The following is a 19,598-nucleotide window of genomic DNA, read 5'->3' as shown; positions in this document are numbered from 1 at the left end:
AAACAAACATATGTGAATGGTAAATAAGCAGCTCTGTGGAGGAGGACAAAGAGGAACAATGAGTATAATGCCGGAAATCTTCGATAATTTCACATAATCCACAATCATGGACACATGAGAAGAGCAGGAAGCCCGAAGGGCGACATCAGCAGCCACAACAATGGCAAAAGGCAATCAGCACTTGAGACAAGACAGCGGAAGAAGACATTGGAAGTCTGCAGTACTGTGGTTCCCCTAGAATGATTCACTGGCTGACTGACTGCCTTGCCCCAACTGCCCCCACTGTGAGTGGGTAAATGAGTGGGAAACTGGATGAGAGTGCAGGAGAAAAGGGTTCTCGGCGAGACATTGGCATTGGCCAAGAGTTTGCTGGTTACAAAGTACAAAATACAGCAAAAATAAATGAAAACTTTAGCCATTTCTTGCACAAACAGAACGAGAGAACTTTTAACATTTACTCGTACTGTGCTCGGTGTTCGGTGTTCAGTGTTCAGTGTTCGGTGTTCGGGGGCTGTTGTAACAAAGTTACAAGTAGCATTTGAAACTTGTCCACAGAGTGGTGGATTGGATTGGGAGTTTCCTATTTATGTTGCTGCTTCTGCTGCTTCTGTTGTTCCCCATTGCGTATGAGTGATTTTTATGAGCAAGTCTCCCTCAATGCGTGTTTCTTCAGCGACTCCTGTTCCATGTGCCCCAGGGCCAGATGAAATTACGAGCCTGACAAGCACAATTTTTCCATCTTTTGGCTCCTTGTTTGGCTTCTAATTCCCTGCTCTTTGGCCTTGGCTTTGTTCTTCTGACGGTGTGGGGCGGCCTGTTGACTATTGGCTCGTCCTTTTGTTGGCATGAACCTAATCAAATTAAATCACTTAATTGCATAAATTCGTCTGCAGGCTAGCGAGAAGCGAAAAAAAGAGAATGGATTAAAAGTTTTTACTTGAAAATTGTTCATTCAATTGATTGCAACGAAACTTGTTTATCAAGTTTATGATTCAGCCGGAATAAAGTTTCGTTTCGTTGCTCACTCAACCTGAAATCAAAGTTCAGACCGAAAACTGCACAAGAATCCGATCCGAGCATATCTCACCAATAAATAAAGTTGATATTTCCCTCAAAACAATTTTAATATAATTTTGGGGCTTTTCCCCAGTTTTCGCAGTTAATTAAAAAGCCGCCTGAAGGAAGCTCTCGACTGTCATAATTAAGCTGTCAGCCTGGATGCCCTGTCTCTCCAAATCTCACCTAACTGGCGCCACGTCACAAGTCATAACTCATGTGGCCCCCAGCTCGGGGAATATTAGCTTGGAGATGTGCATATGACAAATCTGAAAAGTTTCTAGCCGGCACTTTGCCAGTGCACAGATTTCTTCTTGTCTTTTCTCCCTTTTTACATGGCAAAGTTTCGAGAGACTTAAAGGAAGTTCAGAGTTAAAGATATTTGACTTTGGCTTTGGCTTTGCCTTGCTGTTTGCTGCTCATTTTTCTCACAGCTAATTGTGCGGTGTCCCCAGCTCTATCCAGCTCTATCCTGTCCAGTCCAGTGCCGCTCGTTCCAGAACTATGCATAAGAAATGCTGAGCCATTGAGCACACAAAGGAGTTGGTGGGTAGGTAGGGGGGGATAATGTCATAAATCACCATGGATATATGCATAAATTATCGCTGGAGCTCTGAGAGAGACACACCATAGGGACCACCAGAGGGAGCCGATGGATGAATGGAATGGACAGCGGTTGTGGCGGTGGCAGTGGCGGTGGCAGTGCTGGAGAAGTTAAAAAACAAAGCTCACGATAAACGAAGCGACATTTAAGGATTTAACGAGAAAAAATCGCTGTCACGACGACGCATCGTTTTAATCAGTGGAAGACAGTCGTCGTTGTCCTTTCTTGCCGGGCAGCTTCTCCTGGCACGTGCTCATGTCCAGTTGCCCCAGCTTCGGCTCGCAACTCTTGTGTCCAGCTCCGGATCCCAGCTCCAGTTCCCAGATTCTGCCACAGTGTTGTCTACATCTTCAACGTCTCTGAAATGGTAGCAATATTTTGTCAGGCTAAAGTCAACAGCCGACGGCAGCAGACGGCAGACGGCAGTCAGAGGACCTGAAGACAAAGCCCCGGATGGCATGGAGGAAATTTACATTGGCGCTGCAAAGTATGCAACGCATATTTTTACATCACTTCTGTTTGCCTTTCTCCCAGAGCCATCGCCACAGCCAACAGCCAACAGCCATTGCCATCGCCAGGGAAAGAGAGAGTTTTATACATTTAAATGTATTTATATTTCACCAGCAGCCAGAGCCCGAGGCGGAGCCATAGCCGGAAATCAGAGCCACAGGCGGCAATATGCATACCCGACAAGGTGCTGGCTCAAAAGACAGACAAGCTGTCTGGAGTCCCAATAGTTGGTCTTGGGTCCTTAAATTATTATATTGATCGCTTATAGAGAGAGAGAGAGAGAGGGCAAGAGTTAATCCGATAATCAAGTGGGGAATTTATTTGGTTTACTGAATATTTTGTGTGCTCGTAGATGAAACCTACATGCAGTACCAATACTAGATGTATTTATCAATGGATTTATTGAGAGTCAGCTTAAAAGCTGGAATGGTGTTTAAATTATGGCAGTCATTGCATACGAAGGAGAAGAGTCAACCTCTTGTGAAGCTGGGAATTTATTGGGATTTATTTAAATATATATTTTCCCCATGAAAAAGGGTAGGGATCTTCGCCAAATGTTGGTGTTGTATGCATTAAAATACTAAAAAAGGAATGGTACTTAAATTATTATTCTTAAAATGAGAGTAAAGGTTCGCCCATAATTTATTCTAAAACTAAGAATTAATTGGAATTTCCTTGGAATATAGCTTGGGGAAATTATGTTGGAAAGAAGACAGGGAAGCAGTAAGCTTGATCAGATAATTATTGGCTTTTGCTCGTTTAACTTGGCAATTTATTTGGAACTGAAACTAAAATTTGGTTGAGCCGGGTAAGCAAGAGGAAAGGCGAAACTCTGAGATACCCAGAACCCAATCCTATATGCACTTCTCGTTGAATTTCGGTAGCTTGTCGAGAGTAACCCCAAGCACGCCGATTATCTGCTGGGAGGCGAAAATCCCCGTGCGGATGCAGTAGTCGAGAGGCATCTTCTGGACGAGCTGCGAGAGAAAGCCACCCACAAAGGCATCGCCGCAGCCATTGGTGTCCACGATCTTTTTTTTGTCCACCTTCGGCACGGGGTACTCGAGGATCTTGTCATTCTCCTGGAAGCAAAGCACTGGACACACGGCATCCGTGATCATGACCATACGCGGCCTGCCGTTCTCCTTGGGCAGGCTCTGCATTTGCTTTCCAATCTCGAAGATGTCCTTGGTGTTCCAGAGGTGGGTGTCCGCAAAGGCAAGGATCTCCTCCTTGTTGCCAATGACGATGTCCACGTAGGGCATTATGTTGTCCAGCTGCTCCTTCTGCATCTGCAGCACGAACACGGCGCTCAGGTTGAGGATTAGGGTGCGATTCGTCTCGCTGGAGAGCTTGGCCATGCGGAACACGGTGTCCGGACTGACGGCCAGGAAGAAGCCCGTAATGTAGAAGTAAGAGGCGCGGTCCACCACACAACAGTTCTCCTCTTCGTTCATCCAGTCCTCGGTGAAGAGAGCCGCCGCACCCAGATTGGCCACCAGCGAACGGTTCTGACCACTGACGATCACCGCACAGGTGCCTACAGTGAACACCCACATAAGAGATCAGTTTTGTACTGGGCAAACCATACCTGTTGGCATCTCTTCCTTCACTTGGTAGTGGGTCTCCACGCCATCCGCATTCGCTCTCTTCACTATCCGCTCGGCAAACTTGTCCTTGCCCACCGCCCCAAAGAAGGCACACCTGTAGGGAGTCCCCACGATCCACTGGAAGACGCGCATGGAGTTCTGGCAGGCGCCTCCGGCCGAGTACTGCACATTCTCCATGTTGTCCAGCTCCTCGAACAGGCTCTCGTGCTTCTCCTCGGCAATGATGGCCGCATTCGCCTCCAGTCCGTACTTCTCCAGGAGCATGGTGTCCTCAATTACGGTTGTGATGTCCAGCAGGGGATTGCCGAAGCCAATCAGAATGCCCTCGGGAAGCTCCATCTTTTTGGAGTTCTTTGAGGATAAATTCCGATTCCCAAAGGGTGATCTAAAGCCCTCTGTTGGCTTCGAGTACAAGGTCAGATTGGTCTTGAATCCCTGGAGGCTGATGCTATACGCAGCTCTCGTCCACAGTGGCACAGATCTTAGGGTCAGGGGTAAAAGTTGGCTGGATCGGTTCAGCATATCCCAGGTTATGCGGATCGATTTCCCCAAACTTATTTGATGTTCATGTTGAAAACTATAAAAATTTTGATGAATGCTCAAAATGTGATGAGTGGAAAGGAAAGGGGAGCGTTCTCCCCACGAGAGGAGCTTCGTAAAATATGTTTGCCACTTGCTTCAAATGTTAATTACCTGCGTAAATCAATCACGACAATTAATATCGCTGTGGCCCAATTTAATGTGCCATTAATTACGTATCCATCTTGTCCGGGGAAGAATGTATAATTGCTCTGCAATTACGAGTGGGGTGGCGCCTGGTGCAGGCCGGGCTCTTCGCCAGGGGGCTGAGAGGGACTTTTGTTTTCATTTTCCAGCCGGAGATGAATGAATTGAATGTGAGTGGGCTTGACAAGCCAGCAGCAGTACGGTGGAGCAGCAGCAGCAGCAGTAGCAGCATCAGAGTGTGGGGGAAAGTGTGGGGATATTCAGCCACCCAGAACGTGAATGTCCTTCCGCCGCCAAAAAACATCATCAGCATGGGGGAGGCCTGGCTGGTGGGGGAATGAAAAAACAATGGCATTTGCAGTGCTTTGCACAAGTTGCCTGGCATAAATTTTAATTTTTATGCAACACAAAAGCTGCAGCAGAAGCTGCCGCCTCGCGTTGCTGCCGCACAATAATAAAAAGGAAAATATTAAAATTATATAAGTGCAACTGGCAGATACTCTACTGGAACAAGTCAGTGGACTCATTTGTAGACTTATTTTTTCATTGCAGCTTCGTTTGCAAATGTTGCCGTGAAATAAGACGGTTTTCGGGTCATTCATCTATCATTCTGTGAGAGTATCATATGGAGTGGCACTCGTATTTTCCCTGTTTGCTAGGTCTAAGGGGTGTGTGGTGAGGCAGCGTCGTTTATTGCTCGCGAGCGCCGCAAAGTATGCAAGCGGTTTTTCACTTTGCTGCTGCTGTTGTTATTCTTGTTGGCATTGTGATTGTGCTCACTGTAAATGTTGTTGCTGTTGCTGCTGCTGCTGCTGTACTCTGGGTAAGTACTTACTTATGTGCCAGGGCATTATTCTTGGCTATATTCCTTTGCTAAACCGCTGCTGATGCTGCTGCTGCTGCTGCTTCTGCTTTTTCCGACACCATCAGAAGGAGGCGCCAGTGCCACATTGCCGTCTCCAGTTTCAGTTGCAGGCAGATGACTGGTGCGGCTATGTGGGGAGCAGGGGCAACCACAGCGGTGACGTGGCAATGCAGCTGCATAATGTGGCATGCGGTTTGCATTAAAAATGATATTGCAACACGAGCCGCACATCTGCAGCTGTGTGCAGTTAGGTGCAGTGGCAGCCAGCAGTGGCAGGCAGTCACTGACAGCCGCATGGCAATTATAATCCACACAACCACACACGCACACACTCACACACGCACACACTCACACCCCATCGGCTTAAGTCTGTTAACAGGATGAGTAGGAGGATAGAGGGCAAATCTGTAGCTGGAGGAGCGGCAGCGGCAGCAGCAGCAGCAGCTGCCAGTGACACACACATCACACATGACACCCTGTCGCCCCGACAAAGCTTAGCCGCCTGCTCCTCTGAAAGATGCCACCGCAATTCCTTGCCACCCCACCCCCTCAGCCACTACGCATCCACCACACCACCCAGTACAGCATTTTCCACACACCCAAACACATTTACACGCTCCATGTAGTTCTTTTCGGGTAGAGTAGAGAATGGCAGAAAGGTAGAGGATGTCCGCTTCCTTTTTCGCCGGGGACTCACGTTATCTAACAAGCTTTTTATGTGATTACCTTTTGCCTTCTGTTAGTTTTACTATAATTTGGCCTTTACTCTTAACGAGATTGTTGTAAGAATATCACAGCCAGCTAGCGAGACAGGAAGGCAGAGCAGGGAGATGGGAAGAGCGGCAGCTTGAGCTAACAAGAATAAGGAAACCGAGACGTGCCATGGGATGGGATGGGATGTCCTGGCAGATGACCGGGCAATGAATGCTACACGCATGTCACGGGGTGTCCTGCCCACCATTGTAGTGCATTGTTCGGCTGTGCCTTTCCTGGTACTTAGCTCTGGACAATGGCACAAAACTTGGAATAATAATCGTACTCGTATGAATGGGGCTCCATGTCGATGTTAGCTTAGGTGGATGTCAAGCGCTAATCTTCTCCCTCCCCTCCCTCCCCTCCTCAGCTCAACAAAGAGTCAGTCGTGTGTGCTGTGAGATATATTTGATAAAGAAGAGCTAAAATTAACTCTGGGGCGACCTCCATGGCTGGGAATCCATATCATGTCCATCCAGACGATCCCCAATCAGCATAGAATGCGCAGCAACAGGAACAGCGAGGCCAAGCTGAGCAGAATGATGTTAATGAAATGGCGATAGACGGTCAGGCAATCGAACATCGCTTCATGGCTACTGGCTGCCGATGGACCTTAGCTGCAGAGCCACAGAAAAGCAGTTGAGGCGGGGCCGTGCCTGGCTCTTTGATTTAACATTTTTTAATTCTTGTCTGACATTAATTTCACAGCCTCTTTCAGTTTATAAATTAAAGCTATGGGGCATTGGAGGCTACTGGAATATGTGAATATTCGGAATGAAAGGAAGAAATCACAATCAAAATCACTAAACAAATCTTCAAAGTATTTTGTTCTCTAAGCCCTGAAACAAGCGAAAGCTCTTCAAGTTATCTACCAGATATCTAGTGGGCTTAGACTTCTTTTCAGTTGATTCTGATTTGTTAAGTCAACCTCAACAAATCTCTGGAATGTTATTAAATTTATTGACTATATAGTTTGAGCTCACATAAAATTGTGGATTTCGAATATGTCGCAGTACGCGCCATTCATCAAGCCCGTTCTGGAGTACAACGAGCACGGCTGGGGTCCGTGCGAGGAGCTCATTGTGGATGTGCCCTACCAGCCCTTCTGCAAGAGCGATCGTGTGGGCAAGATCTGTGACTGGACGGCGCCGCCAATGGAGAGGAAATTTGGCAACAAGTATGCCTCGTCGTTTGGCAATAGCAATCAGTATGCCTACTTTCACGATGACGACGAGTCCACGTTCCATTTGGTGGACAGCTCCGGCTTCAAGGGCTACAGGCCGTTCCAGCGGGGTCGCTTCCGTGCCAATACCCGCAACAATCCCCGGACGCGTGGGCGCACTGGGCGTGGCGGTGCCGTGACTGGAGGAGCGGCCGGAAATCAGCCCGGCACTGGAGTTAATGAGCGCACCAAGTACGGAAAGGGACGCGACAACCGGCGTCAAATGGGGCGTCGGTTCGGCCGGAATGCTCCCACTCGTATGCGCGAGAGCTCCGTGGTGGTCCGCTCCGACTGGGTGTCCATCGAGGAGATCGACTTTCCGCGCCTCTTGAAGCTGTCGCTGCCGAACGTGAAGGAGGGCCAGGATGTGGTTACCTGTGGATCGCTGGAGTACTACGACAAGACATACGATCGAATTAACCTGAAGAACGAGCGGCCTCTGCTCAAGACGGACCGCATCATCCACACGCTGACCACCACCGATGATCCCGTGATCCGCCGCCTGTCCAAGACCATCGGCAACATCTATGCCACCGACGAGATACTGGCCACCATCATGTGCAGCACCCGGTCCAACTACTCGTGGGACGTGGTCTTCGACAAGGTGGGCAACAAGATCTTCCTGGACAAGCGCGACAACGCGCAGTTCGATTTGCTGACGGTGAACGAGACAGCCCAGGAGCCGCCCCTGGAGGAGGAGGGTTCCATCAACTCGCCACACAGCCTGGCCATGGAGGCCACGCTCATCAATCACAACTTCTGCCAGCAGGTGCTCCGTGGGGGCGACGAGAAGAAGTACCAGTTCGAGGAGCCCTATCCCTTCGAGGAGGCAGGGGTGGATCTCGTCTCGATCGGCTATCGGTACAAGCAGTGGGACCTGGGCAATAACCTCACCTTGATTGCCCGCTGCAAGCACAATGGCGTTCTTCAGGGACCCAATGGAGAGGTGCAGTTCCTCTCCATTCGCGCCCTCAACGAATGGGACTCGAAGGCGTCCAACAGCGTGGAGTGGCGCCAGAAGCTGGACACGCAGCACGGGGCTGTCTTGGCCTCCGAGCTGCGTAACAACGCCTGCAAGCTGGCCCGCTGGACCGTGGAGTCAGTGCTCTCCGGCTCGGATCAGCTGAAACTGGGCTACGTGTCGCGTGTGTCCACACGCGATCATCTGCGCCATGTCATTCTGCGCACACAGCAGTTCAAGCCCCAGGAGTTCTCCACTCAAATCAATCTGAACATGGACAATGCCTGGGGCATCTTACGCTGCCTCATCGACATCGTGATGAAGCAGCCCGATGGCAAGTACCTGCTGATGAAGGATCCCAACAAGCCCATGGTGCGGCTGTACGATGTCCCAGAGAATGCCTTCGATTCGACCGATGAGGACGAACTCAGCGACGACAAGCTTTTCCCACTCTCCAATTGATAACTAATCGCTTACACATATTCATTTGCTTGCCAGGAGATATTGCTCACGATCCGTTGACACTCGACACATGCTGGATGCCACGCCACTGACATCTGCACTATATCCCCAGCACAAATACAATTTAAATTGAGTTTTTGACCAGACCCACAGACACACAGATACACATGAGCGAGAGCAGGAGCTGTGACAGAATGCCCCACGATTCCCACGACTCCCAATCGGAGTTATTTGATGATAACATGGCCACATCAATCACTGCGGTTCTGCTCACTCCTTCAATGGAAGGAAATACAAAACGAAAACCCAGCTAAATAAATATGCATTGTGTGTGTCGCTGGACCCCCACGCCCCCACACCCCCCCTCCATTACTGACTGACAATCACAATAATTGAACAGGAGAGGAGACAAACCTCAGGTTCAATAAATCACCAAAAACAGCATCAATCAATGCAAATGCAGCGTGCGCCAATTGAAGCAAAAATATTTCCATGTTCAACAGAATTTAATTAAATATATAGACAGTATAAATATATTTAAAATTTACATTCCCTTATTGTATTTCAGTTTTTCAGTATTTCCCCAGGCTCCCTCAGCTTTGGGCAATTCAATTTTGGTTCATTCAGTGAGAACAAAAGTGGAAAAATTACTCCCCAGCGGAAATGCAAATCGCTCAACTAAATTACCAAAAATGAATTGTTTTTGTTTCGTTTTGGCCTTACGCCATAGACAGTCCAGTGCCGTGTATATTGTGGCATGGCAAATTGAATTTAGACCCATTCAATTTGCATGGTTGGATTCACACTCACTGGAAACGGGGCGAAAGTGAAAATATTTAGCACATTTTCCGCAAATGAAATTGTGTTGCAGATTGTTGCGGTGGCTGGAATTGATTGATGAACTCGTATCAATAAATTATTCATTTATTTTATAATCTTTCACGCCAGCCTTCAGCACTGCCGTACATTCCGCCACATCAAGTATACGTATAAGTAGAAGGGGAACAAGTGCGAGTACACGTAGTGCGTACAAGCCATCCAGCAGGCAGCAATGAAACACCCAAGTGTTATTCAATTAAAACATTTTGTTTGCTAAATCAACATAAATGAGTCAGTGAGTGTGGTGTGCGAGTGTGTATGGGTGTGGTGTGCATGCGTATGCATCCGCTGCAGGACCAACTTACAGAATGACTTTTGCGGAATGGTTTTTTAAAGCGTTTTGCCGCAGAAAAGTTTGCTTTGGCTGGTTAGCTGCTCGAGTGGCTTCGGCTTCGACTTCTGGCCAGGACTGGCAGGGCAGGGCAGTGACGGGCAGGGTGTATGTGTATTTGTACGTACGGGGGACTTGGCATTTCAAGGTCTGCGCTTGGCTAACCACGCCGTTGAAAGGCGTTTAACAAACTGCCAGAGAAGGCCAGCACAGCAAAGCACAGAACAGAACAGAACAGAACAGTACAGCACAGAACGGTACAGAATAGAACAGAACAGGGCAGGGCAGGGCAGGGCTGGGCAGGGCAAGGCACTTGCCAGCGGCAACAACTCCAAAGCTCTGCTCAAGTGGTGGGGCCTTAACGCAAAACTTTGTACATTTTATCGCATATGCAGGGCTGCGGGCTATGCCACGCCAGTGCCAGGGGCTGCAGAGTACTCTAGTGTAAAAGTCTACTGTACGGGGGGAGTAGGGTAGAAGGGGCGCTGTTGAGCCGACCAAGGCATTTGCATATGCAACCACAAACACCGCCCGAGTGAAAAGTTAAGCGTTGAATGAGGGCGACAAATTGCAAATTAAACTCTTTTCCACACACATGAGAAATAGTTGTAAATAAAACTGCCACACCCACATCAACTTTCTGCTAACAACCTCTAACTAAAATTCAATTTTATTTCAATTTGCCAAACGCTAAAGAGGATGGGAATGTCGATAGGCATGAACATGGACATGGACATGAGGATGGGGCTGTGGATGTGGATGGGTATGATGATGAGGATTGCGATGGGCGAGCCGCCTGAGCCGCATTAGGAAACCAAATCCGACTTAAAGTTGCCTTTGGGCGCCGGGGGCTCTTGAGTCGTTTAAGTAACGCAACAAATTTGCCTTCTCTGGACATTAGTTCAGCGCCGAAGCGCCGAGGAATTTTGGAATGTTTGCAGGGAAAAAGTTTTCTGTTTCTGGCTCCGATTTCAGATTTCGTCCTGCCTTTTGGCATATTTAATTTGGCGACTTGTGTCAGTTTTTCTTTCTCCCTTTTTTTTTTTTGTGTGAAAGGGATTCTTCTGTCAATTTTGTGACATTTGCCTGGGGGCCCGTTCACGTTCACCGACAACTTTTCAAATGCAGCTCATTTAAATATCATTTGTCAGGGAAAAGTTTTGCCACGAGTCGATTAATCGAGGGACCTGGAACTGGCAGGAGGGAACAGACTTGAGGTATATATGTATATGAAAAAAGATAATAGTTAAAAAGGAGCAAGAGTGGGAGAGAGCGGGAGAGCGTCAGAGACAGATCATATCATAATCCTAGAAAATAAAAATATAATTTTATTTTTCTCTTCACCTGCACCTGATTCATATCCGTTCATAAAAATATAGCATCTAGATTATTCGCATCTCAAAGATTCAACTCTTGACTGTGTTCAACCTTGCTCCCTTTTCACTAATGCAAATTTGTCGGAATTTGTTCGCTCATTTTTCACCATTTAATATATTCAAATTAGAGTTTTCCCGTTTCATTCGTACGACTAGACGAGCATGGAGGAGGGGTGGGAGCCAGCGACAAGGAGTGGTGGATGCCACAGAAATGGTACTTGTTATCAAAGCCGCCACCGACTGGAACAACGGCCACAAATTCCGTCACCGTCACCTAACAAATCTGCAACAATAGTGATAATTTTTTGCACTTCTTCAGCTCGTCCTCCGTCAGGTTTTCGGTTTTCAGTTTCCGGCAGAAGTTTTTGCAAACATTTTGACAAAGTTCTCTTCTAATTTTTTTTTGCGGTATTTGAGCTGAAACTTTTTTTTGGTGGCATGGGACGAGAATAATGTTGGAAATTATGCAGATGCAATGAGGGGGAACATGAAAACAGGCAATATGGAACAGGGAACAAGGAACAGGGACCAGGGACCAGGCTACAGGGACTGTGCACATAATTCGATGAAATGAATTGGTTGCAGCTGCCGCCGTGCACGATGAGGCACAGAGTTAACTGACAATCCCGCACAATGATTGCATAAAAAAGTTCTCAGCTTTCGGCTGAGGGATCCCGCAGAATTATCACCCAGTCGGGTGCCAGAGCGGAAATCATTTTTCCTCTTCCTGTGTGGCAAAGGGAGCCTTCCCTCAATGCAGTTCTCAGTTTTCTCCTCTTCCTGTTCGGCCGCAAAAAGTGAATATTTTTCATGGCTCCAGCTTCAGCAGCAGGAACCTGCTTCTGCTCCTGCTTCATCTCCTGACCAACTGCGGCCATGGAGCAACTTCTGTTTTACACATTTCTAATTCGTTTCCTGCCGCCGAGTGCCTGTCTGGGGCCGTGTCTGGCTCCTGGTCCGGGTCTGGGTCCGGGTGCTCGTTCAGAGTAACAAATCTCGAATGAAATTCATTGAATACTTGTCAAAAATATTCCAATAGCTCTCGTAATTGGATTCTTTCCAATCGCCCATCCCCAATCCCCAATCGTTGTCATTCTTGTTTCAGGGCACATGTGCACTTTTGCACTTTTGAATAATTCTGCGTGGATTTGGCTTTATCCTGCGACGGAGGCTCTGGCGCACTTGGTGCACTTGGCTTCAGGCAATACTTAAATTATGCTGACATTTCGCCGTTTAAATTGAAGTTGTAACCACGAAAGATGTGTTCAATGAAGCCTTGATTTGGAGTGGGTTTTTGTTATGCAAATAACTTTAAAGATCAAAGGCAAAACACTATAGCAGACAGTGATTATTCCAGGCAGGTTTCACTTTAAATAAAAATACAAAAAAGACATCACAACAGAGGGTGGAAGACACAGACTCAGGTCTCAGGTACTGGTACTGGTACATGTACAGGTACAGGTAAGACCCAGATGTGGCTAAACTTTTCTGCAGGAAAATGGTTGGGGGGCAACAAAGTAAATCAACAAGTTGGATCAACTTCTCTGTCGAGGCAGACACCGATGGAATATTTTAAGCTCGACGAGCTCTTAACTGCTTTAAGTTTTCAACATAAATATCAAGTATACGCAACGGATGCCGCCATCACATAAGAATACGGTTCTGGCGAAACCCAAATCCAGGAAAACGAAAACGAAAACGGAAAAAAAGAAATGAACCACACAAAACAAAGTTGGTTTACTTTCTGTTCGTTTCAGTTGTTTTGTACATTTCGCCACAAGCATGAAAATCGATTACCTGTATGAAATGGAAAATATTCTTACATGTGGATGTATATAGATATATCTCAGTGTGGGATGATTGTGTTTATTCCCCCTTCGGAGAAGGCGAAGAGCGGAGGAGCAGACTTTGCATAAACGAATTGTAAATACAGCAAAGGGAAAACATTGAAATTATGCCAAATGCGTTTTCCAGTTTCTAATTTCGGCATCGATTCTCGATTTCTCTGTGAAGTGCAGCTCTGTGGAGATGTCGTCGATTCCCATTTCGAGTGGCAATTTGCAAGGAATTTCTCCGATTGCAACTCCTTCTGTAGCCCCCCCCCTCCTGCGGATGATGATGATGATGATGCAACAAGGAAAGTCCAAGTCTTGACTGTCTGTCCATTTGCTTGCCTGCATTGTTTTTTATTTTATTTGCAACAAATTGGGTTTTATCTATCCAATGTCGGATGGATAAAGAGGGAAGCGGCAGAATACGAATCAGGGGGAGTAGCTTGAGGGACAGCTGATGCTCCACTGATGACAATGATGTCCTTGTTCGATCCCAGCAAAAGTTTCGTACAAAATTAAATTCCTTTTGCTACTCCTCAATAAACTGGCATTGTTGAATGGACATCATCGAAATTTCCATCACTCACACTCCCCGGAAAATGACCAAACAAAAGGCAGGGCAGCCGGACGTTGGTCAGAATGTGCGATGAGTTCTCTGGGGGTCTAGGACTCCGCAGCCGGGCTGCTGCCTTCGGGCTCCGGGCTCTGTTGCACACACTCAATCACAATCCGAGTGTCCTGGCAAGTGGCAAGAAAAAGATCAAGTGCCACACTTGTTGGCGTCACAAAAAAAAGAGAATGAAGGCGAAGCGAACGATTATTTTGATGAGGTTAGCAAGTGGAAGAGGTCCTGGAAGATGGGTAGAATAACCGTGATGGTGGGAAACAGTGGATATTCGATTTCGGTGGTTCCAATGAGTCTGCTATGTTCTTATTGGTGCTGTAACTTTGTAAGCCCCAGGTACATAGGTCCTATATAGTCGACCATCATTCGGATCTACTAATAAATGAACTTGAACGGAGAGAGAACTCAAATTATTAAGAGGCTTGCTTAAAACTCTACTTGGCTTACCAAAATGATCTGTAATTGAAAGGATATTTATATTCCTGTATGATTTAGCAACATATACAAAACAGCAAAAACTCACTCTGTCTCTTGGCCAGTCCCAAATGAACAAAGAAAAATACACAAAATAAACAAAAAATCGTCATCTTCTTCAAAGTTGAAACAAATGAATAAAATGAACAAATATATAGCGTTAGCTGAGTGCTAGAGAAAAAGTAAAAATTAGTCATGGAAAAGTAGAAATTTCATGGCTTGAGCTTGAGTTCTTCTACCTACAAATGACGCCCCATAAATCGTTGAAAATTAGCAAAGATAAACAAAGCAAACAAACAGAAACATTAGGATTACGATCTTTCGAAATAAAACAAAATTGGACTTCCTCTAATAAAATCTGGGGTTCATATAAAAGACGATCAACATTTGTGATTAGTAAAAAATGTTTAAAAATTATCATAAAAAGATGGAACCAACTTATTGACCGCTCCGAAGTTACTGCTGTGGAACCTCCGCCCCTCAGGTCCATAAAATATATCTCATGTTCTGACTGCCATCTCCCTAATATATCATCTTTAATGTGTCTGACTTTCCACGTTGTTTGTTCCATGTCCTTTTTTTTTTGTGTGGCAAGGGAAGCTGCTGCATTTTTAGTTTCTCTTCGTGTGTACTTGTCCTTTTTGTGTGTGTGTGTGTGTGTGTTTTCGGGGCCCTCGTCCTTTTTGCGGCACTTACTTCCGCACTTTAATGTGCCTCCATAAACTCTCCTTTACGGCGGCTCCGCCATCTCTGACCCGAACAGAAAAACCAAATGTTTTTCCTGTCTTTGGCTCCAATGTTCCGCCTTTAATGGCTGCTTTTCCGAGCTCTCTGGGCATTTTTGTACGTGTGTCAAGTGTGGCAGGCATTTAATGAGCTGATTTGAATTAAATTTTATGTGGTTAAGCGCATTAGCAGCGGCAAAAACTCATTTCAAGTGGCCAACTCGAATGGGGTCAGCTCCCTCGCTCCAGGTTGTTCCCCCACTTGACACACATCCATTTCAAGATGTTCTGTTCTCGCACATCTGGGAAATATATGTAAGAGCCACAGTTCTTGCTAATCAGTGGCACAAATTTTATTTTCTGCGCACATTTTGCTGTGATTTCCTATTGTGTGGATTCCCGTGCAACTTCTTTTCTTGTCATTGGCTTGTCACCTGCATAGAACATGACATTTGCCTAATTTGAATTTAAATACCTTCTATGGAGCCGGCAAAAACAGCGAGAAAAACAGCAGCAGCACTGACAGCTGGAAAAACTGGACAAATCTAACATACAAACAGCGGAACAGAGCACGAGGACGACAGAGGTCGAGGTCTGGTCTGGCTCTGGTTCTGAACTGAAAAAAGAGAAAATCAAGCGGCAAAATAGCCGAACAACATGTCAGTGGTGGTGGTGGGCAGCAGGAGTTGGACTGGTGGCAGGAGCTGGGTTCGCAGTGGGTCAGCGGGTGGGCGTGCTCCATTGTGGCGCCCATCACCTGATGGTTCACTAAATAAGAAATTATTATGAGCATGCAGCGTTTGACTCCGCAGCCCGTTGCCGCAGCAGCCGTTGTCGTAATCACACCCACACACACACACACACACAAACCTCCACCTCTACCCTCTACCTCTTTGCCATGTTTAACTTCCGGTGGAATTCGCACACATACGAGATGAACAGGATACGCGCACAAGAACACACACACGCAAACACACAGACATGTTGGTCAAATTTCATAAACAGCCAACAACAAGCGGAGCAGAGGAGCTCCTCAGAAGTGTAGATACGTACATGTGGATGCCCTTTAATTGATCTTTACAAAAATAAATAAATAATTTATATTTTTAATATTCCACATGCTCCGAAATCATTCGCTAACTCGAGTCAGATCTATTTGAAAGAAATACAAACATATACTCAAATAGCTTTCAAGTTAGTGTGTTAAAGTTTGGAAACGTTTCCTTTTAAATGATTTTGATATAAGAGAATATTCCTTGGCACATGTTTTTCTGCCTGGTACATCCTGGTATAATCCAAAATAAAGATAAAATTGTATAATATGTTTGATCTATTCCCTAGCCGCTGACTTCCCCGTTCATACCCTGTTTTTTCTCTGTAAAAACTTTGGTGTGGCAAAACACGAAAGAGGAAGTTGACCGCTCGCCGCCATATGCCCCGTAGTCTGTCTGTCTGTGTCTCTGGCCCCTGCCTCTGCGTCAGCAGCCCCCCTCCAGTGTATGCTTGTGTTACTTAATGTATCCTGGATTTATTGTGCTGTTTCCTTGTAGCCTGCTGCCGTGAATTAAATGTACATAAAGTTTTTTTCGCCAGGCCTCCTGTTTTTCTATATAGGAAATACCCGACGGTGGTGCGGCTGTTTTGGATGCTGCAGCATGTCGGGGTCTGAGTTGGCTTCCGTTTGGTCTTGAAACCTGCAACAAAAAGAGAGGAAGAGTGCAAAATAAACATGCAAAAAGCTGCACACATGTGCACATGTGCATATCCTCTGGCTGCATTTTTGCAATTTACAGCAGGAAAAAGACGTCGCCCGTCTCTGACATTATTATGCGGCGACGACGACGACGACGACGATGAGGAACAGCGGCGACTTTTGCCCTTTGGCCATGCGTTTCCGGACCCGGGACCCCCAGAACCACCCCCCCCCGAACCCGAACCCGAACCCGGACCCGGAGCCAAGCCCCATGCCACTCCACCTCGACTGATGTTGCAATGTTCCGCCTGAAGCTACCTAGAGCGTTTTGCAACAGCAAAAGTGACACAAAGAGTCTTAAACTTTGTTCTCTCTCACTCTCTCCCTCTCTCACTCTCGGTTCCTGTCGCTCTCTATCTCTGACTCTGCCTCTGACTCAGTGGCATCCTGCCTGCCCCCGAGTGCATCTGCGTCTGATTGTATTTTGTAATACAAAACTTTTTACCCAACCAAACAATGCAGGTCCGGAATGGGGGAGGCATCTGGGGGCTACGATTGGGCCTTGGCAATGGCTGTGTCACACAGGGCGGATGATTTCTCATGTTCCCTGGCACTTGTTTCGCATTTACAGAGTAATAAACATGCCGGACAGACACTGCGAAGGCTGCGTGGGTGTTTGGGTCATAGTTTATGAAATCAATTTCATTGGAGGGTCAGCAATGGAGTCATGAGAGTGGGAGAGGGGGCTTAAGCGGAAACAGGGGTTCATTAAGTTCATTGCAAATCCGTGGCCAGTCTCTCAATTCAATTGGAAATGTCGCCATTGAGAGAGAATAGTAATTGTATACCCTTGTATGCGGTATTGTAATTCGAATGAGAACGATGTAGCCTGCTCCATGTGTCTGTTTCCATTACAACTAGTCACTCAATGTTGAAGCTGTTTTCTGGTTGAAACTCTCCAGAGACCATACATAAATATCATTTATATGTTTATGTAGTTCCCACAAGACCGATTCAAGGGTGTCGAAAGACTCGACCTCCGAAACTATTACTTTATTCTCTTTTTATTTCAATTTGAGTTGCAAGTGCGGTGCCGCATCTGGGAAGCGGTGATGGGTTTTGGCTGCTGCCCCTTGCGGAACGGGGGTAGATGATGATGGCTGGCCGCAGCTCTTTGCTGACAGGAGGTGGTATTGGATGGTGGCTGGTGGATGGTGGCTCTGATAAGAGTTAAGGGAATCGTTTTATCGCATAAACGACCACATTACACGCTGCATTGAGGAGCAGCTAAATGACCGCAATGAAACACACACCTACCAGGAGGAAGGGGGCTTGCAACCCATCGCCACCCAGCCACCCCCTGCCACTCTCTGTGGCATGCTTGGCCCGGCAACATTCAGAGCAATTTGTGTGTGTGGGTGTGTGTGTATGTGTGTCGAAGTCCGCTCGAAAGCAAAGTTTACTTTCGCTTTAAGTAGTAAGGCAGCGTCACGGGACGCGGCGTGAGCTGGAGGCAGAGTGCAGCAGCAAGAAGTGGCAACAGGAGGCGCTGGAGCAGGAGGTAGCGGCGCAAGGGGCGGGCCAACTGCGAGGCCAGCAATGAGCAGCATTCCATGGCATGTCGACAAAGGCATCCCAAATGCACACACAGGCATCCAAGTGCAAGTGCACGCCCACATTCTCACAATCCACCCCTGCACACCCTCCTCACACACGAAGAACAGGCACAGTGGTGCAATGTCACCGTGATTCCTACCATAACAGGGTACAAAAATATCTTACTAAAGAGATACCTATCCTCTTGCTCAGAATTCTAGCAAACAATCTCAAAACAGTCTATGTGCAGGAGCCTCACAGAAATTGCTGGGTTCAACCACTGTGCCCCACCGGATGCGGCTGGCTTGATGGGTACTCCAACTGTTTGCATTATGAGGCACTGAGCTGCTCGTCCAGCATCAGCCGCAGAAGCAGCAGAAGCAGCTTCGCCATCGCCTGCACTGCACAGCGCGGCAGTGCACCGCAGTGGCTCGATCATCAGTTGGCCCCCTGGCAAATACAAGCAAATTGAGCTGGTCATCCTAAGCCCGGCCCCTGGTTGAAGCATCGGCATGCCCCCGTCTCTGTGTGTGCAACTGTCAATACTGGCAATGAGTGAAATGGAATTTGTCTTGCTTGCTGGTGACGGGCTCGAGAGGCGCCCGGCAATTTGTTGCATGCGACCTCAGAGTCCAGTTCTTTTTCCAATTCCTTTTGCCTGAATTTCCTCTCTTGGCTAGTCATCAATTGTAGCTGTCTTTGGCTCGTGTAATAGTTTCAAATCACTTTCCAATCTGCCACTATTTCCCTCTCCCTCTGCCTCTCCGTACCCCTGGCTAATCATGTTATGCAGTGTTCACTCTGTCATCATCAGGCGAGTGCCTACTGTGCACTACAACTCTGTGGTGCTATCGCTCCTGTCACTCTCCCTAATTAGAGCTAATAAATTCTTTGATATATACTCGTGCTACATGTTATTTTTGCACACATTGCCGCAAACGCTGTGTTGTGGCTTCAGTTCTGTGGTTTCCACTCGAACTATGCGGGAAGCATTATTATGCAGGATAAATGTGAGCCCTTTCGAGTATGCCACAGAGTATGAGTAATTAAGTTTATTTTGTTGATAGGTAATTTTAGCTGAATTTTAATTTAGACCAGAGCCGAGTCGAGTGGATAGGTTGATTGGTTTAGTTTTTGGGGTTGCGTTGCGTGGATGAGCTCCCATCAAAGGGATGAATAATTTAAAAAGATCTCTCTTCCATTTCAGCCATGATTATGCCACATACGAGTATTCACAATTTATGTGCTGCTATTGATAATATCATATATATCATATCCCCATTTCTATCCATCTCTAT

At 46.8% G+C, this 19,598-nt stretch overlaps 2 protein-coding genes and 1 long non-coding RNA gene across 3 annotated transcripts; 1 reads left to right on the top strand and 2 right to left on the bottom strand.

The window, feature by feature from the left end:
• Window positions 1–2,919: 2,919 nt before the first annotated feature.
• LOC111068336 (adenosine kinase) lies at window positions 2,920–4,400 on the bottom strand. The gene is made up of 2 exons (XM_022357742.2): window positions 3,762–4,400; window positions 2,920–3,710 (listed from the first exon to the last, which is right to left on the bottom strand). Exons 1-2 carry the CDS (start codon window positions 4,300–4,302, stop codon window positions 3,025–3,027), a joined length of 1,227 nt encoding a protein of 408 aa, XP_022213434.2. The 5' UTR covers window positions 4,303–4,400; the 3' UTR covers window positions 2,920–3,024.
• A 2,719-nt stretch (window positions 4,401–7,119) lies between these two features.
• On the top strand, window positions 7,120–8,950 carry LOC111068330 (eukaryotic translation initiation factor 3 subunit D-2). The gene has a single exon (XM_022357724.2). The coding sequence runs from the start codon at window positions 7,129–7,131 to the stop codon at window positions 8,767–8,769; it is 1,641 nt and encodes a 546-aa protein (XP_022213416.2). The 5' UTR covers window positions 7,120–7,128; the 3' UTR covers window positions 8,770–8,950.
• A 4,555-nt stretch (window positions 8,951–13,505) lies between these two features.
• On the bottom strand, window positions 13,506–14,414 carry LOC111068404. The gene is made up of 3 exons (XR_002607172.2): window positions 14,336–14,414; window positions 14,260–14,268; window positions 13,506–14,199 (listed from the first exon to the last, which is right to left on the bottom strand). It is a non-coding gene; the product is annotated as an uncharacterized LOC111068404 (long non-coding RNA).
• Between the last annotated feature and the right edge of the window lie 5,184 nt (window positions 14,415–19,598).

Source organism: Drosophila obscura, unplaced genomic scaffold, assembly GCF_018151105.1.
Source record: "Drosophila obscura isolate BZ-5 IFL unplaced genomic scaffold, ASM1815110v1 contig_4, whole genome shotgun sequence".
NCBI lineage: Eukaryota > Metazoa > Arthropoda > Insecta > Diptera > Drosophilidae > Drosophila > Drosophila obscura.
Note: the sequence above shows the minus strand (reverse complement) of the source record. Positions and strands in the feature narration are given on the sequence as shown.